The sequence below is a fragment of the Capricornis sumatraensis genome, chromosome 2, assembly GCF_032405125.1.
Source record: "Capricornis sumatraensis isolate serow.1 chromosome 2, serow.2, whole genome shotgun sequence".
In the NCBI taxonomy this organism is placed as follows: Eukaryota; Metazoa; Chordata; class Mammalia; order Artiodactyla; family Bovidae; genus Capricornis; species Capricornis sumatraensis.
The window spans coordinates 24,114,504-24,138,030 of NC_091070.1; the positions used below are offsets into that span (position 1 = coordinate 24,114,504).

Sequence of the window (23,527 nt, forward strand, 5' to 3'; positions counted from 1 at the left end):
TCCTATGGCCACTTGGGCCACTTGGGCGGTGCCCTATAAACAGCTTTCTATTGATCAACAAAGAGCTGCTTGGTTTATGGATGGCAATTCCAAGGTGAAGGGACAGCATCCTGTTTGGAAGGCCGCCACTCTGATTGAAGAAGGTAAAAACAAATCAGCTCCATGGGCTGAACTGCTTGTTTGCCCCTATGTTTGGGTTTTTACTGACTCATGGAAAGTGTTCAAATGGCCTAGTCATATGGTCAGGCAGATGGGCAATGGAAAACTGGTCTATTAAAGGGACACCTGTATGGAGTATGGCTCTATGGAAATCACTGGGAATGTAATGGGTATATTAAAGTAGATTGTTAATGCCCATCAGAAGAATTCCCTTTCAGAATTGGAGGTTGACTGGTACTGGAGAGCAGATATCCTGGTATACTTTCTTGACATGGCCACCTGGGCCCATGAGAAGAGTGGACACTAGGGCCCTATAGAAGGCAGAAACGGGCTGAATCTAGATATATTCCTCTTACACTATGAGGCACAAATGCCAAAAGAACTGTTTTGTCTGCTATAAAGAGAGACAGAGACGGCAGAGGGCTATGCAGCGAATTCCCCAAGGGAAAAGTCCTACATATACCTGGCAAGCTGGGCTGATGTTGTTAGTCCAACTAACTACAAATGGGTACAAGGCTACAAATGAGGTCTACTAGGTATAGACACTTACTCTGGATGAGCTTTGTTTATTCCAGAGTAGATACACATGCTCAACAGACTATAAAAGGACCAGGACAGAAGATATTGTGTCAGTGACTGTGGAGGCACACATCTTTAGACCAAGGAACACACTTTCATCTTCAGAACAATAATATGATAGGAAACTGAAATTGAAACACTTGTTGTCTAAAATGGGAGGAGATAAATGCATAAAGCCTTCATTAGTGTATGATCGTACTCAACATTAGGGAGGTTAAGTGAGTGTTCTCTCCGGACAGATTCATCTGCTTTTCTGCTAAGGGGGGATGAAAAAGGATGTTTGTATACAACTACACTTTTCTGTTTACAATTGTCCTTTTTCTTTTTCCCCACATCACCTGAACACTATTCTTTTCTATGTGATGTAGTGGTCTGAGGACCAGGGTTGTAACTGTGGGTGCCAGAGGCAGTGATGATTCTTAGGCTGAAACTGTTAACTATACTTTTAAATCTTTATGTCAGAATTCCTAAGGATCTGATGGTGCAGACTATGTCTTACTCCATCTGGCCAAATTGGGCTTAAGAGTAAATGCAATTATATTGCCTGGTGTTTCAGACTGCCCACCAACTCTGTACCTATGTAACCTTATCTTAAATAAATGGAATGGATTGGGAGGGAAGTACTTGTTGAACTAATATTTCCGATGGGCCATCTGGACCAGCCCAGTGGCCAAATCAAGTGTCTCATTCGAGATGTTCTAAGGAAATGCTTGAATATAAATGGAGAGAAGGAGAAATGCTAGTTGAAGGTAAAGGAATGAGTTTAAAGGGGTTATGCAGCAGGGAAATCCAGTATTACTTTGGTGCCTCAAAAGCAGCTTAAAACAAGAGATGATTTTGTTTCTTGGCTCAGCTGTAGCAGATGCTAGAAAGGGAAAAGGCATAGGTTGCTTTTGGAACCTGACAAGTCTGTAAACCTGAGGAGCATCGCTCTGGGATACATCTTGATCATGTGATACGATGGAAACTAGGTTAACTGTTACTGTTTGTATAGGACTCCAGTAATGTTTCAGTATCTTTTGATTCTTATTTTTCAGATTATATTTACTACTGTACTACGATATAATACAAGCATTGTTAGTAAGATTATACTGCTGATATTGATGGCCATGTGTACTGGCGATCTGAGTTGAAGCCTTCTCAATGAGAAATGACTGGCCTGAGCAAGAGAACTGTTGGTAACTGTTCTATGGTAAACAGTTCTGTGCGAATGTATCATACAGTACAGTAACAGAAGATCAAGGTGGAAAATTGGTAAATGAGTACAAAAATATGAAAATTTGTATAATGGCTTTAGAGGATGAATTACTCGTTTTTCTGATTTTAGTCCTATCTCTCTCTGGCTCCTCCAAATCTTAGGCATATTCACACTACTATTGTTGTTATGTCTATAATATAAATGCTATAGTAAATATAGATGCTCAGCCAGACAAATATTATTTTTCAGTTGTAAGAAAGCCTTAGCCATAGGCCAGGGGGTAGCTTGTATAATGAAAATTTAACTTTATCCAAAGAGAATCTGGCCTATGCCCTTAGTTACTGGGAAATGAAAGGAGTGCCTTTTTTCTGTCTGGAAACTTTTGCTACCAGGCAGTCTAACAGTGTGATTTATTATGGAGACTTTGGGAAATGTGATTTTTGACTCTGGTAAGTGTTGGAGACTACAAGTATTAGCCCGGCCTCTGGGAAATGCAAGAGACTAAAGGTCAGCCATACGGGCAATATATGAAGTACCTCAATAAAAAACTATGGATGCTAAGGACTTAGAGCTTCCCTGATAAGCAATAAACCTTGTGTCGTTACATACTGATGCCCAGAGAGTAATGTGTTCACAACTCCACAGGGAGAAGATATTAGAAGCTCTTCTCCATTTGGTATTTCTTTATTCTGTCTTATGCACCTCTTTCCCCAGTTGATTTTAATCTGTATTGTTTCCATATAATAAACCATAACGATGAGTATACCACCTTTCAGTGAGTTCTCTGAATCCATCCAGTGAATTATTGAAACAGAGGGTGGTTTTGGGAATGCACTGAACTGCAAGTGGTGTCAGAAGTGAGGTCTTGTGGAGGGCTCCAACTTCTTGTATGACTAACTCTCACAGCTGGCCAAAATTTCTCAAACTAAACCATATAAATCTGAAGACTGCTTACCTGAGATCCTTTCTTGCTACCTGGCAAGTTAATTATGAGAGTTTTCCCTCTGATTCCACATACAGGCCTGGAAGGGAAAAGAAACTGTATGAGTACTAACTTAGCATGATGGTTGGTTTAAATACTTTCAACAACAAAGACCAATCATTGTTTTTATATGTGAACAATTTTTTTAGGAATAAAACTGTTACAGCTAAATATTTACCAAGTATTATACAAAATGGGCACTCTCTCTGGCTGAGGTTTTTATAACAATGGTTAGTGTGCTGGATTAGAAAAATGCACTGAACATGATATCAGAACAAATTAGCCACTTTAAAGAAATAATGGCCAAATTATCTTCTTTCTCTAACTTCAGCTTTTTCATATCTCTTACAGTTCTAAGAATTCAATGAGATAGCATACTAAAAATGACTAATACAGTAATGTCTGTGTTCAAAAGTCTAACACATAAGGCACTCTGGCATTGAGTGAGATGTTTACACTCTTGCTTCTCAGGAAGTCTATAAGTTTTAAAGTAAGAATAGACTTTTGGACTCAGTGGGAGAAGAAGAGGGTGGGATGATTTGAGAGAATAGCACTGAAACATATACATTACCATACGTAAAACAGATAACCAGTGCAAGTTTGATGTATGATATAGGGCACCCAAAGCTGGTGCTCTGTGTCAACCTGGAGGGATAAGGTCGGGAGGGAGATAGCAGAGGAGTTCAGGATGGAGAGGACACATATATACCTACGGCCGATTCATACTGATATATGTCAAAAACTATCACAATATTGTAAAGTAATTATCCATCATTTAAAATAAGTAAATAAACTTTTAAAAAGTGAGACAGGTCTCTCATAAATCAATAGCACTGGGGAGAATTTAGAGACCGCAACTATTAACTGATAAATTGATAAACAAGAGTCAATTTAAAGTATAAAGGTCTTTCAAAGTTCACTGTAAATTTTCAGGTCACTTTAAAACCAAGTGGTTAGATAAAAAACATAAGCAGTTGAGAAGTATGAAAGCTGGAATAAAGAGTTGAAGGCCTAGATTTCAAATGAGAGTTCGAATCATGCTCTTCCAATAATTGGCTATGTGACTCTGACCTGGTAACATATAATTTGCATTATTTGAAAACAAAAGGACTAGATTCAATTAGTCTATTTCTAAAATTTTATAACTCAGGTTGTAAGTCACATAAGAATATTTTTCTACAACTTTTAACTGAGTTTCTTATTCAACTTTTTGAAATAATCTAAAATTGTCTTGTATTTTATTGTTTTTTCTTATCATACAAAGTGCTCATAGCTATTTAAAACTGTCCATACAGCTTTCCTTTTATTGAGATATAATTGACAACACTATATTAATTTTAGGTGTACAACAGGATGATTTGATATATGTATATATTATGGAATGATAGCCTGCCAGGCTCCTTTGTCCATGGGATTTTCCAGGCAAGAATACTGGAGTGGACTGCCATTTCCTTCTCCAGGGGATCTTCCTGATCCAGGGCTAGAACCGCGGTCTCCTACGTCGCAGGCAGATTCTTTCCTGACCGAGCTACAAGTGAAGTCCAGTCAACCCTCTGTGTTTATGAGCTGATTATTATTAGAGCACATATACAAGTGAAATCATATAGTCTTTGTTTTTGTCTGATCTATTTCACTTGGCACAATAGACTCAAGGTCCATTCATACTGTTACAAGTAGCAAGATTCCATTTTTTTATGACTAATATCCTATAGCATATATATACCTCTATTTCTTTATCCATTCATCCATTAATGCACACTTAGGTTGTTTCCAGGTCCTGGCAATAATGCTGCAGTAAAGGTGGAAATGCAGATATCTTTTTGAGATAGTGATTCTACTTCCTTTGGATAAATATCCAAAAGGTGAATTGCTGGATCAAATGATAGTTCTATTTTTAATGTTTTTAGGAAGTTCCATACTGTTTTTCCACAGTGGCTGCACATAATTACACTGCCACCAATAGTGTATGAGGGTTCCCTTTTTTGCACATCCTCTCAAACACCTGTTATATTCTAATGGGTATGAAGTGATATCTCTTTGTGGTTTTGAGTTGCACTTTCCTAATTAGTGATGTGGAAAATCTTCTGATGTGCCTGTTGGCTATTTGCATACCTGCTTTGGAAGAGTGTTTATTCAGAACCTCTGCCCATTTTTAATTTAAAAAAAATTGTTGTTGTTCTTTATAAATTTTGAGTATCAACCACTTATAGACACATGATGTGCAAGTATCTTCTGCCATTTGGTAGCCTGTATTTTCATTCTGCTGATGGCTTCTTTTGCTGTGCAGAGCTTTTTAGTTTGACGTAGTCCCATGTGGTTACTTTTAATTTTGCTTCCTTTGCTTGAGAATACATATCCAGAAAGATATTGCTAAAATTAATGTCAAAAGCATACTGCCCATGATTTTTTTCTGGAGTTTTATGGTTTCAGGTCTTACATTCAAGTCTTTAATCCATTTTTATTAATTTCTGTGTACAATGTAAGACAGGGTCTAGTTTCATTCTTTTGCATGTGCTATCTGGTTTTCCCAATACTCCTTTCTCCATTTTATGTGCTTTGCTCCTTTGTTGCAAATTAACTGTCTATATATCTATGGGTTTACTTTTGGGCTCTCAAATTCTGGGCTTTTCTTCCAATATTATGCTGTTTTGATTGTTACAGATTTGTAGTATAATTTGAAATGAGGGAATGTAATATCTTCAGTTTGATCATTTTTCTCAAGATTGCTTTGGTTATCCAAGGGTCTTCTGCTATTTTTTACAAATTATAGGATTTTTTTGGTTTTATTTCTATGAAAAATATCATTGTATTTTGATGGGGATTCCATTGAATCTACAGGTTGCTTTAGGTAATACGTACATTTTAACAATGCTAATTCTTGCAACTCATGAACATGGACTATCTTTCCATTTCTTTGTGTCTTATTCAGTTTCTTTCAACATGTCTTGTAGTTTTTCACTTCCATGGATTAAAATCTTCCTAAGTATTTAATTCTTTGTTGCAATTGTAAAATGAATTGTTTTCTTAATTTCTCATTATGCTGGTTCATTCTTAGTGTAGAGAAATGCAACAGATTTTTGTATGTTTATTTTTAACCTGCAAGTTTATTTCATTCATTTATTATTATTTAAACATGTATAATATCATATATGAAACAAAGTGCCAGTCCAGGTTCGATGCATGACACAGGATGCTTGGGGCTGGTACACTGTGATGACCCAGAGGGATGGTACGGGGAGGGAGGTGGGAGGGGGGTTCAGGATGGGGAACGTGTGTATATCCATGGCGGATTCATGTTGATGTATGGCAAAACCAATACAATATTGTAAAGTAATTAGCCTCCAATTAAAATAAATAAATTTATAATAAAAATATTATTTTTAACAGCTTTTCTATGGAATCTTTAGGGTTTTCTATATATAAAATCATGTCATCCACAAATACTGACAGTTTTACTTCTTCCTTTCCAATTTGGACTTTTATTTCTTTTTCTTAATTGCTCTAGCTAGAATTTCACCACCATGTTGAGTAAGAGTGGCAAGAATGGGTATCCTTGTCTTGGTCTCAGTCTGAGAGGAAAATCTTTCAGTTTTTCACTACTGAGTATGTTAGTTGTGGGTCCGTCATAAATGGCCTTTATCATACTGATGTATGCTCCTTCCATCTCATTGTATTTTGCTTTAATGATAAATAGGTGTTGACTCTTGTCAAATGCTTTTTTCTTGCATCTATTGATAAAATGATCATGATTTTTATCCTTCATTTCTGTGAAAGTGTTGTATTTATGTTGATTGATTTGTGTATATTAAACTATCTTTATATCCCTGGAGTAAATCCTATTTGACCATGGTGTATGATCCTTTTAACATATTCATTTGCTAATGTTTTGTCTAGATGTTTTGCACCTAAGTTCATTAGACATACTGGCCTGTAATTTTCTTTTTGTTGTCCTTGTCTGATTTTGGTATTAGAGTAATGTTGGCTTATAAAAAGAGTTATAAGTGCTCCCTTTTCTTCTAGTGTTTGGAAGAGTTTGAGAAGAACTGGTACTAGTTCTTTAAACGTTTGACAGGGACTTCCCTGGTGGTCCAGTGGTTAAGACTTCACCTTCCAATGCAGGGGGTGAGGGTTCAATCCCTGGCAGGAGTTAAGATTCCACATGCCTTGGGGCCAAAAATAAATAAATAAATAAATAAATAAATAAATAAATAAACGTTTGATAGAATTCACCAATTAAGTTGTTTTGTACTGGATGCTACTTCTTAGGAGGTTTTTGATTACTGTTTCCATCTCCCTACTAGTGAGTGATCTCTTCATTCACATGGATTGTCTTGAAAAAAATGTATGATTCTAAGAATCAACCCATTTCTTAGAGGTTACCTAATTTTTTGATCTATAACTGTTCAGTCTTCTCTTATAATCCTTTATATTTCTGTGATATTATTTGCAATTTCTCCTTATTTCTGATTTTATAAGCCAGTCTAGCTAAAGGTTTGCCAATTTTGTTTTCTCTTCCAAGAACTATTTCTTAGTTTCATGAAATTTTTCTATCGCCTTTTTAGTCTCTACTTCATTTATTTCTGCTCTGATTTTTATTTTCTCCCTTATATTGATGTTAGACTTTCTCCCCGCACCCCACCCAGTTCCTTTAGGTATAAGGTTAGACTTTTGATTTGAGATATTTCTTCTTTCTTGAGGGAGACTGTATTGCTATAAACCTCCTTCTAAGTATGGCTTTTGCTCTATCCCATAGATTTTTATATATTGTATTTTCATTTTTATTTGTGGTCAGGTATTTTTTGATTTCTGCTTTTGATTTTTTCATCGACTCACAGCTGTTCAGTAGCATGTTGTTTAGTCTCCATGTATTTGTGATTTTTCCAGTTTTCTTCTTGTATTAATAATTGATCATGGCATAGTGGTGAAAAATATGCCTAATATGATTGTAATATTTAAATTTATTGAGACTTGTTTTGTGTTTCAACATATGGTATATTCTTAATAATGGTCCAGGTGCCTTAAAGAAGAATATCAATTTTCATTCAGTCCTTTATGATTTGGATGACTTATTTCTTTTCCTTGTCTAATTGCTCTGGCTGGGACTTCCATTACTATGCTGGATAAAAGTGGAAATGGTGGCTGTCTGTATTTTGTCCTTGATCTTAGAGGAAAAGTTTTCAGTTTTTCACCACTGAGTATGTTACCTGTGGTCTTGTCATGCTGATTGATTTGTGGATGATAGCAATTTCTCCATATCTTCTAGGTTGTCCAGTTTGTTGTGTTTAATTGTACATAGTAGTATCATGATTCTTTGTATTTTTGTAGTATCAGTTAAAACATCTCCTCTTTCATTTATAATTTTATTTATTTAAATCCTCTTTTTCTTAATGAGTCTAGCTAAAGGCTTATCCATCTTGTTTATCTTTTCAGAGATAAACCCAAGCTTCCTTTTAAGAGGGAAGCTCAGAGTGCTCAATCTCTACTTTAAGAAAGTGGTAAGAGCTTAAAGAAACAAACACTTCAAAGAATTTTTTAAAAAAATCAAAACTACAATGACATATCACCTTAATAGTGGTCAGAATGGCCATCATCAAAAAATCTACAAACAATAAATGCTGGAGAGGGTGTGGAGAAAAGTGAGCCCTCTTGCACTCTTGGTGGGAATGTAAATTGATACAGCCTCTATGAAAGACAACATGGAGATTCCTTAAAAAAACTAGGCATAAAACTACCACATGACCCAACAATCCCACGACTGGTCATATACCCTGAGGAAATCATAACTGAAAAAGACACATGTATCCCAATGTTCACTGCAGCATTATTTACAATAGGTGGGACATGGAAGCAACCTATATGTCCATCGACAGACGAATGGATAAAGAAGCTGTGGTACATATGTACAATGGAATATTACTCAGCCATAAGAAGGAATGCATTTGAATCAGTTCTAATAGGGTGGATGAACCCAGGGCCTATTATATAGAGTGAAGTAAGTAAGAAAGAGAAAAGTAAATACTATATAGTAATGCATATATATGGAATACAGAAAGATGGTACTGATGAATCTATTTGCAGGGCAGCAGTGGAGATGCAGACATAGAGAACAGACTTGTGGACATGGTGTGGGGTAGGGAGAGAAAATGGTGGAACGCATGGATAGAGTACCATGGAAATATACACTCTATATGTAAAACAGATAGCCAGTGGGAATTTGCTGTACGACTAAGGGAACTCAAGTTGGGGCTCTGTGACAACCTAGAGGGATGGGATGAGGTGGGTGGAGGTTCAAGAGCGAGGGTACATACCTATACCTATGGCTGATTCATGTTGATGTATGGCAGAAACTAACAAACAACAGTAAAGCAATTATCCCTCAATTAAAAAAAAAAAAGAACTAAGCCTGTAGTGGAAAGAAGGTGATAACAAAGACCAGAGTGGAAAAGAAAAATGAAATGGAGACTTAGAAGATAATAGAAAAAACTAGCGAAATGAAGACCTGGTTCTTTCCATTGGTTGTTTAGTAGCATGTTGTTGAATCTTTATATATTTGTGAATTTCCAATTTTCTTCTTATAATTGATTTCTCAGTCCAGTTCAGTCGCTCAGTCGTGTCTGACTCTTTGCGACCCCATGAATCGCAGCATGCCAGGCCTCCCTGTCCATCAACAACTCCCGGAGTTCACTCAGACTCACGTCCATTGAGTCGGTGATGTCATCCAGCAATCTCATCCTCTGTCGTCCCCTTTTCCTCCTGCCCCCAATCCCTCCCGCTCCCAATCCCTCCCAGCATCAGAGTCTTCTCTAATGAGTCAACTCTTCGCATGAGGTGGCCAAAGTACTGGAGTTTCAGCTTCAGCATCATTCCCTTCAAAGAAATCCCAGGGCTGATCTCCTTCAGAATGGACTGGTTGGATCTCCTTGCAGTCCAAGAGACTCTCAAGAGTCTTCTCCAGCACCACAGTTCAAAAGCATCAATTCTCCAGTGCTCAGCTTTCTTCACAGTCCAACTCTCACATCCATACATGACTACTGGAAAAACCATAGCCTTGACTAGACGAACCTTTGTTGGCAAAGTAATGTCTCTGCTTTTGAATATGCTGTCTAGGTTGGTCATAACTTTTCTCCCAAGGAGTAAGCGTCTTTTAATTTTATGGCTACAATCACCATCTGCAGTGATTTTAGAGCCCCCAAAATAAAGTCTGACACTGTTTGCACTGTTTCCCCATCTATTTCCCATGAAGTGATGGGACCAGATGCCATGATCTTCGTTTTCTGAATGCCAAATTTATCAAACAACTTATTAAGTTTAATTAAGTTAAACTCACTAAACCTGTAGTAAGTATTATGGGATAAATGCAACCCAATTCCTTAAGGAGTTTACAACTATAACACAGATCATGAAAGCACATAAACAACTAGTGATGACAGAAATTATCCTAAAATACCATGAGATCAAAATAAAAGCAGTAAATGTCTATGTGATGGTGGTGAATTATGTCTTTATGGAAGAGATAGCACTTGAATGATTTTATAAAGGAAAATATTTTAATAGGTAGAAAAGGGAGGTAAAGGCAAGAAAAAGAGGACAGCTTTAAGTGGAGAGGGAAAAAAGTAAAACATAGAGACAAAAAAAGCACCAAGTACTTTTTCTGTATATGAAGTCCTTCATATAGTCAGAGTACATTGTACCTAAAGGAGCAATGTGAGATAAGTCCCAGTGGAAAGATGGTACAATCTGAAAGATCAATAGTTCTCAATGTGTGGTGTCTGCACCAACAACATACATAGATCATTTGGTAATCTGTTAATCTGTTAGAAATGTAAAACCTCCCACACTGCCCTTCTCCTTTCCTCACTGTGATTGAACCACTAAATCAAAAACTATGGGGTGCAATCCAGCACTTACTATCTTACTAAGTTCTCTAGTTGTTTTGTTCCACTTGAGAACTACTGTAATGAACTATGCTTGAATCTTGGTACTGCTATTTATTATCAGTATAAATTTGCCTTTACAGTATTCTAGGATGCACAACAGATTTCCCAACCTGGGGATCTGGCAAAATGATTGAGAACTCCCAGGGAAACAGATGTTTGGAGGGAACAACAAAATATTGTGCACATGAAGACCCAGGAGAAAGAAGCAGTGACCCCACAAGAGACTGAGCCAGACTAGACTGTGAGAGTCTGGGAATCTCTGGCAGAGGTGTGGGTTGACAGCAGACTGCTGTGGGGTCAGGGGCACTGACTACAATAGTCCTGGGGGAGCTGTGGCGCGCTGGCATAAGTCTTCCTGGAGGAGGCTGCCATTACTGCCATTACCCCTACCACAGTTTGGCCTAAGGCCAAACTACAGGAAAGGAACATAGCCCCATACATCAGCAGAAAATTGGATTAAAGATTTACTGAGCATGGCCCTGCCCACAAGAACAAGATCAGTTTACCTACAGCCAGTCCCTCCCACCAGGAAGCTTCCACAAGCCTCTTATCCTCATCCATCAAAGGGCAGACAGAATGAAAACCACAATAACAGAAAGCTAACCAAACTGATCACATGGATTACTACCTTGTCTAATTCAATGAAATTATGAGCCAAGCCATGGAGGGCCACCCAAGATGGATGGGTAATGATGGAGAGTTCTGACAAAACGTGGTCCATTGGAGAAAGGAATGGGAAACCACTTTGGTATTCATGCCTTGAGAACCCCATGAACAATGTGAAAAGGCAAAAAGCTATGACACTGAAAGATGAACTCCACAGGTCAGTAGGTGCCCAATATGCTACTGGAGAAGAGTGGAGAAATAGCTCCAGAAGGAATGAAGAAGAGGAGCCAAAGGGAAAACAATGCCCAGTTGTGGATGTGTCTGGTGGTGAAAGTAAAGTCCGATGCTATAAAGAACAATATTGCATAGGAACCTGGAATGTTAGGTCCATGAATCAAGGTAAATTGGATGTGGTCAAACAGGAGATGGCAAGAGTGAACATCAACATTTTAGGAATCGGTGAACTAAAATGGACTGGAATGGGTGAATTTAATTCAGATGACCATTATATCTACTACTGTGAGGCAAGAATCCCTTAGAAGAAATGGAGTAGCCCTCATGGTCAACAAAACAGTCCAAAATGCAGTATCTGGATGCAATCCAAAAATGACAGAATGATCTGTTCATTTCCAAGGCAAACCATTCAATATCACAGTAATCCAAGTCTATGCCCCAACCACTAATGCCGAAGAAGCTGAAGTTAAATGGTTCTATTAAGATCTACAAAACCTACTACAACTAATACCAAAAAAAGATGTCCCTTTCATCACAGAGGAATGGAATGCAAAAGCAGGAAGTCAAAAGATTCCTGGAGTAACAGGCAAGTTTGACCTTGGGGTACAAAATGAAGCAGGGCAAAGGCTAACAGAGTTTTGCCAAGAGAACGCACTGATCATAGCAAACACTCTCTACAAACAACAAAAGAGATGACTCTAACCAGAAACAGAATAAAGATTTCTGTTTATTTCCTTTGAAAGAATATTCTAGTTTTTGTCTTCTTTAAAGGTATCAAATGAGGAGATGCATAAATAGTAAGACATATTCAATATTAAATGGTAATGTAAAAGTAATTTTTAAACAAAATAAGAATATATTTAAAAATCAGGAAAGCTCAGCTAGTACAGAAACCTAAATGATAGACTGAACTGTCATTAACTTCAAAATATACTCATCTAATGGAGACCATTCAGGGTAAAAAAAAAAAAAGTACAAAAAAATCCTCAATCTATTTGCTGATTAATTGTGGGATAATTCAACATAAATTTGTTATTTAAAAAGATCAGTCCTGGGTATTCATTGGTAGGACTGATGTTGAAGCTGAAACTCCAATACTTTGGCCACCTGATGCAAAGAGCTGACTCATTTGAAAAGACCCTGATGCTGGGAAAGATTGAGGGCAGGAGGAGAAGGGGATGACAGAAGATGAGATGGTTTGATGGCATCACCGACTCAATGGACATGGGTTTGGATGGATTCCGGGAGTTGGTGATGGACAGGGAGGCCAGGTGTGGTGAGGTTCATGGGATCACAGAGTCGGACACGACTAAGAGACTGGACTGAACTGAACTGAAAAAGATCTTCCTAATATATAGAAAGTATGGTTATCAAAATTAATTCATTCATTTAGCAAATATTCACTGAGTATCTTCCAGGAGCAAGGTAGTGTTACTTAGATAATGGGGCTACCACAATAAGCAAACAGTGTCCCCCTAGGGAGTTTACAGATTTACAGAAAAATATTAGTAAGTGTTAAGACAGTTAACTAAGTTATAGGCATATTATTAGTTATAAGAATGACAGGAAGGGCAGTTTAGTCTTATGCTAGGAAGGGCAAGGGATGATTATTAAAGGCTTCTAGAAGGAAGAAAACCTATGCTGCTACCTGAAGAATAGGTATTATAGAGTTAGACTGGGAAGAACATTCTAGGCAGAGGAATGGCATGAACAAAGGACTCAGAAGCTAGTGAGAGAACTGGATGTGTGTGATAACAATAATTGGAGCGGGGGTGGAATGGAGTAAATCTTTGTATCCTCCTCAAATTCATATATTGAAACCCAAACCCTCAGTATGATGGTATTAGGAGTTGGGGCCTTGGGGAAGTAATTAGGCCATAAGGGAAGAGTTCTCATGAATGTGATTTAGTGCCCTTACAAAAAAGACTCCACCTGTCACTATGTGAATATACAGAAAGGACTCAGTGCTGTACAATGAGGAAGAGTGCTCTCATCAGTAGCTGACCAGGCTGCCCCCTACTCTCAGACTTCCAACCTCGAGAACTGTGAGAAATAACTTTATGCTGTTTATAAGCCACTCAGTGTATGGTACTTTGTTATAACAGCCCAAACTAGAACAGTGGGAGATGCTGCTAAATAGACAGTTAGTGGAGACAACTTATTTAGGCCCTGGAAAATTGTATTAAAGAATTGAGTCTTTATCCATAGAAAAAATGAGATACTACTGAAGTTTTAGGCAGAGGAATAACATACTAAAACTTGTGTTTTCAAAAGATGTCTCTGGGCTGCAATGTGGAAAACTGAAGAGGTACAAAGAACCTGGTTAGAATGTTGGAATATGAGAAGTGAGTTAGGATGGTTGCAATGATAATGAAAAATAGACAGGTTATAATCTTTAAATGTATAGTGACTTACAGAGAATATAATGAAACAGTAACCTTTTAATACTAAAATATATATTTTTCTGGAAATTTAATTACCCAAAGAATAATTTTTTAAATGGGACATAACTGGATAAAAACTAAAATCTGCATCTCAATTAATACCAGAATTTTGATATTCCATGTTAAACTTGATCACACTAGCTGTTGTTGTTCAGTCCCTAGGTCATGTCTGACTCGTGACCGCATGGACTGCAGCATGCCAGGCTCCTTTGTCCTCTACTGTCTCCGGGAGTTTGCTCAAATTCATGCAGTCAGTGATGCTAGCCAGCTATCTCATCCTCTGCTACCTTCTTCTCCTTTTGTTTTCATCCTTTCCCAGCATCAGGGTCTTTTCCAAGTAGTTGGCTCTTCACATCAGGTACCCAAAGTACTGGAGCATCAGCTTCAGCAACAGTCTTTCCAGTGAATATTCAGGGTTGATTTTCTTCAGGATTGACTGGTTTGATCTCCTTGTAATCCAGGGGACTCTCCATAGAGTCTTCTCCAGCACCACAATTCAAAAGCATCAATTCTGAGGTGTTCAGCCTTCTTTATGGTTGAACTCTCACATCTGTACATGACTACTGGAAAAATCATAGCTTTGACAGACCTTTTTTGGCAAAGTGATATCTCTGCTTTTTAATATGCTGTCTAGGTTTGTCATGGCTTTCCTTCCAAGGAGCAAGCATCTTTTAATTTTATGACTGCAGTCACCATCTGCAGTGATTTTGGAGTTCAAGAAAATAAAATCTGTCACAGTAGCCATGGATATAAATTAACATGAAAAATACAGTTTTTTTTCCTTTAAAAAGAAATTTTTATTAATATTAAGTATTAAATACATAGAAGCTTTGTAATATATGTATAAAATGTAGATAGTAATGGAAAAAAGCTACCTAGGTACTTCAATCTAGTTTAAGAAACAGGCTATTACTATATTTTCAAAGACTAGTATGTACCTTATCATGATCTCAAGTCCCATTTTTCCTTAGATAAGTATTTTCTTGAATTTAAAAATAATTCTCTTACTTATTTTTGTAATAACTTAACTAAGATGTAATGCACATACTATCTAACTTAAATCATAAAAAAATTGTATTTTTGGTGTGTTTCACAGAGTTGTGCAATCATCAATGCAATCAACTTTAGAATATATTACTTACTTCCTCTAAAAACACAAAAATCACATGTCTATCAGTAGTCCACATTTTCTCCTACTCTTCAGTTCAGTTCAGTTCAGTTGCTCAGTCGTGTCTGACTCTTTGCGACCCCATGAATCGCAGCACGCCAGGCCTCCCTGTCCATCATCATCTCCTGGAGTTCACTCAGACTCATGTCCATCGAGTCCGTGATGCCATCCAGCCATCTGATCCTCGGTCGTCCCCTTCTCCTCCTGCCCCCGATCCCTCCCAGCATCAGAGTCTTTTCCAATGAGTCAACTCTTCGCATGAGGTGGCCAAAGTATTGGAGCTTCAGCTTTAGCATCATTTCTTCCAAAGAAATCCCAGGGTTGATCTCCTTCAGAATGGACTGCTTGGATCTCCTCGCAGTCCAAGGGACTCTCAAGAGTCTTCTCCAACACCACAGTTCAAAAGCATCAATTCTTCAGTGCTCAGCTTTCTTCACAGTCCAACTCTCACATCCATACATGACCACAGGAAAAACCATAGCCTTGACTAGACGGACCTTAGTCGGCAAAGTAATGTCTCAGCTTTTGAATATACTATCTAGGTTGGTAGCAACGATTAATCTACTTCCTGTCTCTATAGACCTATATATTCTGGACATTTCACATAAATTGAATCATATATGAATTCCTCCATATATTTAGGAATATGGCCTTTTGAGGTTGGTTTCTTTTACTTAGCATGTTTTCAAGGTTCATCCATGTTGAGTAATATTTCAGGCACTGCTTACTTTAAAAATACTTCTGCACATAGGAAACATATTGTTCAGGAAGTTACAGTGTGTAGCCCTCCCAAAGAGTGAGGGGTTATGTGCCCCCCTCCTTAGGGTGGAATATTTACATGTATTATTTGGAAATCTTTGGTAAGAGATCTGTCTCCTTTTCTTCGCTATTAATTTATTCAATTATTCTTTGATATAAGTATGGACTCATGAAAACTTATTTTATATTTTAAGTTATAATAATCAAATACTATTTTATTTTGCTGCTCAAACTGTTCTATCTTTGGCCATTAGAAGCTTTGTCAGTTGGGTCCTATGTTTTTGTGACATTCATCTATAATGTGGGGGAGGGGGATTGTTTTGTTTTTGAGCATTTCTTTACTTTCCAGCGCTAGAAGATACTAGGCTCATTTTGTGTATTTCTTCCCCTAGTCCTAGAAACAGCCATTTCTGAGGAAAAATTCCATTTACTGGCAAATGGTATTAGAAATCAAGAACTGAGCATTAGGTATGGCTGTGGTTGCTGGTGTATTATTTCTTTTAGATCCTCTCTGCTAATAAAGCAAAGAAACATATGTGTGCATGCTAACATGCATATATACACACATCTACAAATATTTCTAGGTATCTCACTTATATCTATATTAAACAAAACATGAGTCCATACTGATTTCTCTAACTCTAATTCATTATATCTTATGGATCATTCTAGCCTCCTCTCCTTGCTTTTAACTATGTGATTTCCTACTGTATCAGCAAGAAATGTGGTTCCCACCACTCATCATCCACCTACACAACTGTTCAATTCCAGTAAAGGCTCCAACTTAATGATTTCCAACTTATGATTTTCTGATTTTATGATGGTGTGATAATGATATATATTCAGCAGAAACCATAATTCAAATTTTGAATTTTGAGCTTTTCCTGGTCTATAATATACAGTATGATATAGTTTCCTAATGCTGGGTAGCAGCAGTGAGCTTACAACATTCTTTATCCCTATAACCCATCTGTTTTCCACTCTAAGTATAGGAGTCAATGAACTACTTGAACTATTCAACACTTAAAACAGGTTTTGTGTGTCAGTTGCTCAGTCAGGTCTGGCTCTTTGAGACCACATGGACTGTAGTCTGCCAGGTTCCTCTTTCCATGGAATTCTCAGGCAAGAATACTGGAGTGGGTTGCCATTTCCTACTCTAGCTGATCTTCCTGACCCAGGGATTGAACCTGGGTCTCTTGCATTGCAGACAGATTCTTTACCATCTGAGCCACCAGGGAAGCCCACAAACAGGTTTTTTGTTAGATAACTTTTACCAACTGTAGGCTAATTTAAGTGTTTTGAGCCCATTTAAGATAGGCTAGGCCAAGCTATGATATTTGGTAGGTTAGATGTGTCAAATGCATTTTTGACTTATGATAGAATGGGTTTACTGGGAAGTAACCTCATGTCAAATTGAGAACAAACTGTACAAATTCAGTAGCATCAGAATTGTTAATAAATAGCAACATGGATTACAACATTATCAACAAAAGTGTGTATGTATAGTTTCATTCACCTTTAGTCTCATAAACACCAGTCATGACACCAAAGTTATTTATGTCAGTGTCTTTTCCTTCCAACCCCTTTAGTAATATTGTTTCCTCTATTTGCAAGATATTTAGATTCTCTTATCAAGAGTCTGCATTATTTTATGTCTAAATAATGGTTTTTAAAAGTTTGCATATAGCAAGCATCCTTTCTGATATAAAGTTCTGTGAGTTTCGACAGATGCATAATGTTATGTCTCCATGTTTCACCAAGACAGTATCATACAGCATAGTATTATAGTCCTAAAAATCTGATGTGACTCATCCATGCATTCCCCCTTTGCACAAATCCCTGGCAGTCACAAATCATTTTATGCCTCATAATTTCACTTTTTTAAGAATGTCATAAAACTGGAATCCCTTTTTGACTGGCTTCTTCTACTCAGCAATATGCACTTAAGGATCCTCCATGGGTTGTGCTTTTCTTTTTCTTTTTGGTGGCTTGATAGCTCATTTCTTTGTAATCACTGAATAGTAATCTGTTGTATTGATGTACCATAGTTTGCTTACCCATTTATTTACCAAAGTATATCCTGGCTTATTTTAACTTTTAGCAATTGTGAATAAAGTCCTTAACATTCATATGCATTTTTTTCATGCACATAAATCTTCAAATTAATGGGGTAAATAACTAGGAGCTCTTTGTATATTTTTGATTTAAGCTGTTTTTCAGACATTATAATAGAACTAGACAGAAGATCAACAAGGATATAGAAGAACTCAAAAGTGCCATTAATAACAGGATCTGACTGACATTTACAGAACACACCACCTGAAAAAATAATCTACAGTTTTCTCCAATGCCCATGGAACATTCACCAAGATATATCATATCCTGAACCATAAAAATAAACCCCAGAAAGTTAAAAAAACTTTTCTAACCACAAAAGGATAAAATTAGAAACCAATAACAGGAAGATAATAGAAAAAAATCCAACATACTGGAACCCTAAACCAAGTTTATAAACTTGATAACCAATGGATAAAAGAAGTCTCAAAAGAAATAAAAAAAATATACTGAAGTGAGTGAAAGCAAAAGGACAACATGTCAAAACCAACGCATTTCACCTTAAACAGTGTTTCTAAATAATACATTAGAAACGTGGCGGATTCATGGTGATATATGGCAAAACAAATACAGTGTTGTAAAGTAAAATCAAAATAAATAAATAAAATAAAATATATAAAAAAAAGAAAAAAGGTAAAGTATCCCACCTTAGGAGCCATATAGAGCAAGATACATCCCCCCAAATCTCACCACCAAGTAAATAAGGGGCTATTACAGCAGTTTCTTTTACCCAGTATTTCATTTCCAGCTATTAAGAAAAAACCACAAGGTATCTAAAAGACAAAAAGCAAAATTTGAAGATACAGCAAACATTAACAGAACAGACATAGCAGAGATGTTTAAACTATAAGACAGGAATTTAACACAAGTATCTGAGGGCCCAATAGACAGCATGCCAGGCCAAATGGGCAATGTAAGCAGAGAGATCGAAATCCTGAGAAAGAAACAAAAAGAAATGCTAGATATAAAAAACAACGAAAGAGAAATAAAGAATGCCTATGATGAGCTCCTTAGTAGATTGGAGAATGCAGTGGTCATAGCAAATACCCTCTTCCAACAACAAAAGAGACAACTCTACACAAGGACATCAATGGATGGTAAATACCAAAAACAGACTGATTATATTCTTTGCAGCCTAAGATGAAGAAGCTCTATACAGTCAGCAGAAATAAGACTGGGAGCTGACTGTGGCTCAGATCATGAACTCCTGATTGCCAAATTCAGACTTAAATTGAAGAAAGTAGGGAAAGCCACTAGATCATTCAGGTATGACCAAAAACAATTCCCTTACAATTATATAGTGAAAATGATAAATACATTCAAGGGATTAGATCTGATAGACAGAGTGCCTGAAGAACAATGGATGGAGGTTTTTAATATTGTACAGGAGGCCGTGGTCAAAACCATCCCGAAAAAAAGAAATGCAAAAAGGCAAAATGGTTGTCTGAGGAGGCCTTACAAATAGCTGAGAAAAGAAAAGAAATGAAAGGCAAAGGAGAAAAGGAAAGATATATGCATCAGAAAGCAGAATTCCAAAGAATAGCAAGGAGAGAAAAGAAAGACTTCCTAAGTGATCAATGGATAAAACAGAGGAAAACAACAGAATGAGAAAGACTAGAGATCTCTTTAAGAAAATTAGAGATACCAAGAGAACATTTCAGGCAGAGATGGGCACAATAAAGACAGAAATGGTATGGACCTAACAGAAGCAGAAGATATTAAGAAGAAGTGCCAGGAACACACAGAAGAACTATACAAAAAAGATCTTAATGACCCAGATAACCATGATAGTGTGATCACTCACCTAGAGCCAAACATCCTCGAGTATGAAGTCAAGTGGACCTTAGGAAGCATCATTATGAACAAAGCTAGTGGAGGATATGGAATTTCAGCTGAGCTATTTCCAGCCCTAAAAGATAATGCTATGAAAGTGCTGCACTCAATATGCCACTCAAATTCCAGGAAATGCTGGAAAACTCAGCAGTGGCCACAGGACTGGAAAAGGTCAGTTTTCATTCCCAAAGAAAGGCCATGCCAAAGAATGTTCAAACTACTGCACAACTGCACTCATTTTACATGCTAGCATAGTAATGCTGAAAACTGTCCAAGCCAGGCTTCAACAGTATGTGAACTGAAAACTTCCAGATGTTCAAGCTGGATTAGAAAAGGCAGAGGAACCAGATATAAAATTGCCAAGATCCGTTGGATTATACAAAAAGCAAGAGAATTCTACAAAAACATCTGCTTCTGTTTCATTGACTATGCTAAAGCCTTTCATGGCATGGATCACAACAAACTGTGGAAAATTCTTAAAGAGGAATATCAGATCACCTTACCTGCCTCCTGAGAAATCTGTATGCAGGTCAACAAGCAACAGTTAGAACTGGACTTGGAACAATAGACTGGTTCCAAATTGGGAAAGGAGTACGTCAAGGCTATACGTTGTCACCCTGCTTATTTAACTTATATGCAGAGTACATCCCGTGAAATGCTGGGCTGGATGAAACACAAGCTGGAATCAAGATTGCCAGGTGAAATATCAATAACCTCAGATATGCAGATGACACCACCCTTATGGCAGAAAGTGAAGAAGAACTAAAGAGCCTTTTGATCAAAGTGAAAGAGGAGAGAGAAAAAGCTGGTTTAAAACTCAAAAAACTAAGATCATGTCATCCAGTCCCATCACTTCGTGGCAAACAGATGGGGAAACAATGGAAACAGTGACAGACTTTATTTTCTTGGACTCCAAAATCACTGAAGATGGTGACTGCAGCCATGAAATTAAAAGATGCTTGCTTCTTGGAAAAAAAGCTATGACAAACCAAGACAGCATATTAAAAAGCAGAGATTGTTACTTTGCTGACAAACGTCCATCTAGTCAAAGCTATGTTTTTTCCAGCAGTCATGTATGGATGTGAGATTTGGACTGTAAAGAAAGCTGTGCATCAAAGAATTGATGCTTTTGAACTGTGGTATTGGAGAAGACTCTTGAGAGTTCCCTGGACAGCAAGGAGATCCAACCAGTACATCCTAAAGGAAATCAGTCCTGAATCTTCATTGGATGGACTGATGCTGAAGCACCAATACTTTGGCCACCTGGTGTGAAGAGCTGACTCATTAGAAAAGATCATGATGCTGGAAAAGACTGAAGGGAGGAGGAAATGGGGATAACAGAAGATGAGATGGTTGGATGGCATCACCAACTCAGTGGACATGAGTTTGAGCAACCTCTGGGAGTTGAAGATGGTTAGGAAAGCCTGGCATGCTGCAGTCCGTGGGATTGCAAAGAGTCTAACACAACTGAGCAACTGAACTGAACTGAAGAAGAAGGAAGAAGGGAACAAAAAAAATTTGTAACAATAATGACTCAGTTTTCTCAAGCTAATGTCAGATGCAAACTACAGATCCAGAAATAGAGAATATCAAGTAGAATATTTGCCAAGAAAGCCACACTTAGGCGTAACATTTCAAACTACAGAAAATTAGTGATTTAAAATAATCTTAAAAGAAGCCAAAGGGGAAAAAACACTTACCTAAACAGAAACAAAATAAAGGATTACATTTGATTTCTCCTTAGAAATCACGCGAAGAAGAAGAAAGTGGAGTGAAACATTTAAAGAGTTGAGAGAAAAGAAAAACCAACTCACAATACTACGTGAAGTTATGCTTCAAAACTGCAGGACAGGGACTTTCCTGGTGGTCTAGTGGTTAGGAATACACCTTACAATGCAGGGAACACAAATTTGATCACTGGTGGCTCAGACAGTAAAGAATCTGCCTGCAGTGCAGCAGACCTAGAATTGATCCTTGGATTGGGATGATCCCTTGGGGAAGGAAATGGCAATCCACTCCAGTATGCTTGCCTAGAAATATTCATGGACAGAGGAGCCTGGCAGGCTCACAAAGAGTTAGACACAATTGAGGAACTAACACTTTGATTGATAGGGAATTAACATCCCAAAGGCCTCAAAACAACTAAGCTTATGCACTGCAACTACTGAGCCCACATCCCATGCTACAACTAAGACCTGATGCAGCCAAAAAAAGTGCAGGTCAAACAGAAACTGAGGGAATCTGCTGCCAGTAGATTTGCAAGAATTACAAGAATTGTTAAAACGAGTTCTTTAGAAACGTCCATATCTGTATGACTGAGTCAATTTGCTATACAGCAGAGATTGGCACAACTTTGTAAATCAACTATCCTTCAATTAAAAAAAAAGTTCTTTAGCAAGAAGGGAAAAGAAACTCTACATAAAGGAAGGAAGAGCATAAAAGAAGGAATAAATTAAGGTAAATAAAAACTTTACATGTGAAGTAGTATGATGTTACTTGAAAGTGGACTTGGATTAGCTATAAATGTATATTACAAACTTTAAGGCAATCGCCAAAAAAAAGTAAAAATAAGTTTAATCTATATACTAAGGAAGGAGAAAAAAAGGAATCACATTAAAACCTCAGTTACAATCAGAAGTGGCAAAGAAGAAAACGACTGGAAGATACAAACAGGGAAAAAAAGGAAAAAAGATAGAAAACTGTAACATATGGTAGACATTACTCCAATTATCCTCAGAATCACTTTGAGTATCAGTGGCCTAAATGCATCAGTTAAAAGACAGAAATTGTCAGAGTGGATAAAAAATACAATCCAAGTATATGTTGTGCACGAGAAATCCATTTTAAATATAAAGACACATATAGATTAAAAGTAAATGGATACATAAAAATATACTATGCTAACATTAATAAAAAAAAGGAGTAGCTATATTAATTTCAGACAGAGCATACTTCAAAGCCAGGAATGTTATCAGGGATAAAGGACATTACATAATGAAAAGGGGGTCAATTCTGCAAGAAGATACAGTGATCTTTAACGTGTGCGCACCCAACAATAGTGTCAAACTATATAAGGCTGAACTCCGAAACTGCAAAGAGAAATATATGAGTCCACTATCTAACCTGGACACCTCAAGCTCTGTCAGAAATGGACGGATACAACTTGGAGAAAATCAGTAAGGGCATGGTTGAACTTAACACTATCATCAATCAGCTGGGTATAACTGACACCTCAACAAACTTCATCCAACAACAGCAGAAAACACATTCCTCTCAAACTCACATGGAACATTCACCATGAGAGACCACAATCTGGGCCATAAAGTACATCCTAATAGATTTAAAAGAATAGAAATTATACAATGTCTACTTTCAGACAACAATGAAATTAAACTAGAAATTAAACTTCTTCAATAACAAAGAGATAACTGAAAATCCCCAAATGTTAGTAGATTAAAGAACACTCCTGTAACTAACAAGTGATTACAGCAAGACTACAGGATGAAAAGTTAA

At 37.2% G+C, this 23,527-nt stretch overlaps 1 protein-coding gene across 8 annotated transcripts in view; it reads right to left on the bottom strand.

Moving 5' to 3' along the window:
* The window catches only part of GPHN (gephyrin), a 546,364-nt gene that overhangs the window by 236,001 nt on the left and 286,836 nt on the right, over positions 1 to 23,527 (bottom strand). For all 8 annotated transcript variants that reach the window (XM_068965812.1, XM_068965810.1, XM_068965811.1 and 5 more), the window contains one exon: positions 2,892 to 2,958. In XM_068965812.1, the coding sequence (XP_068821913.1) occupies positions 2,892 to 2,958 (67 nt within the window). The remainder of the gene's footprint in view (positions 1 to 2,891; positions 2,959 to 23,527) is intronic.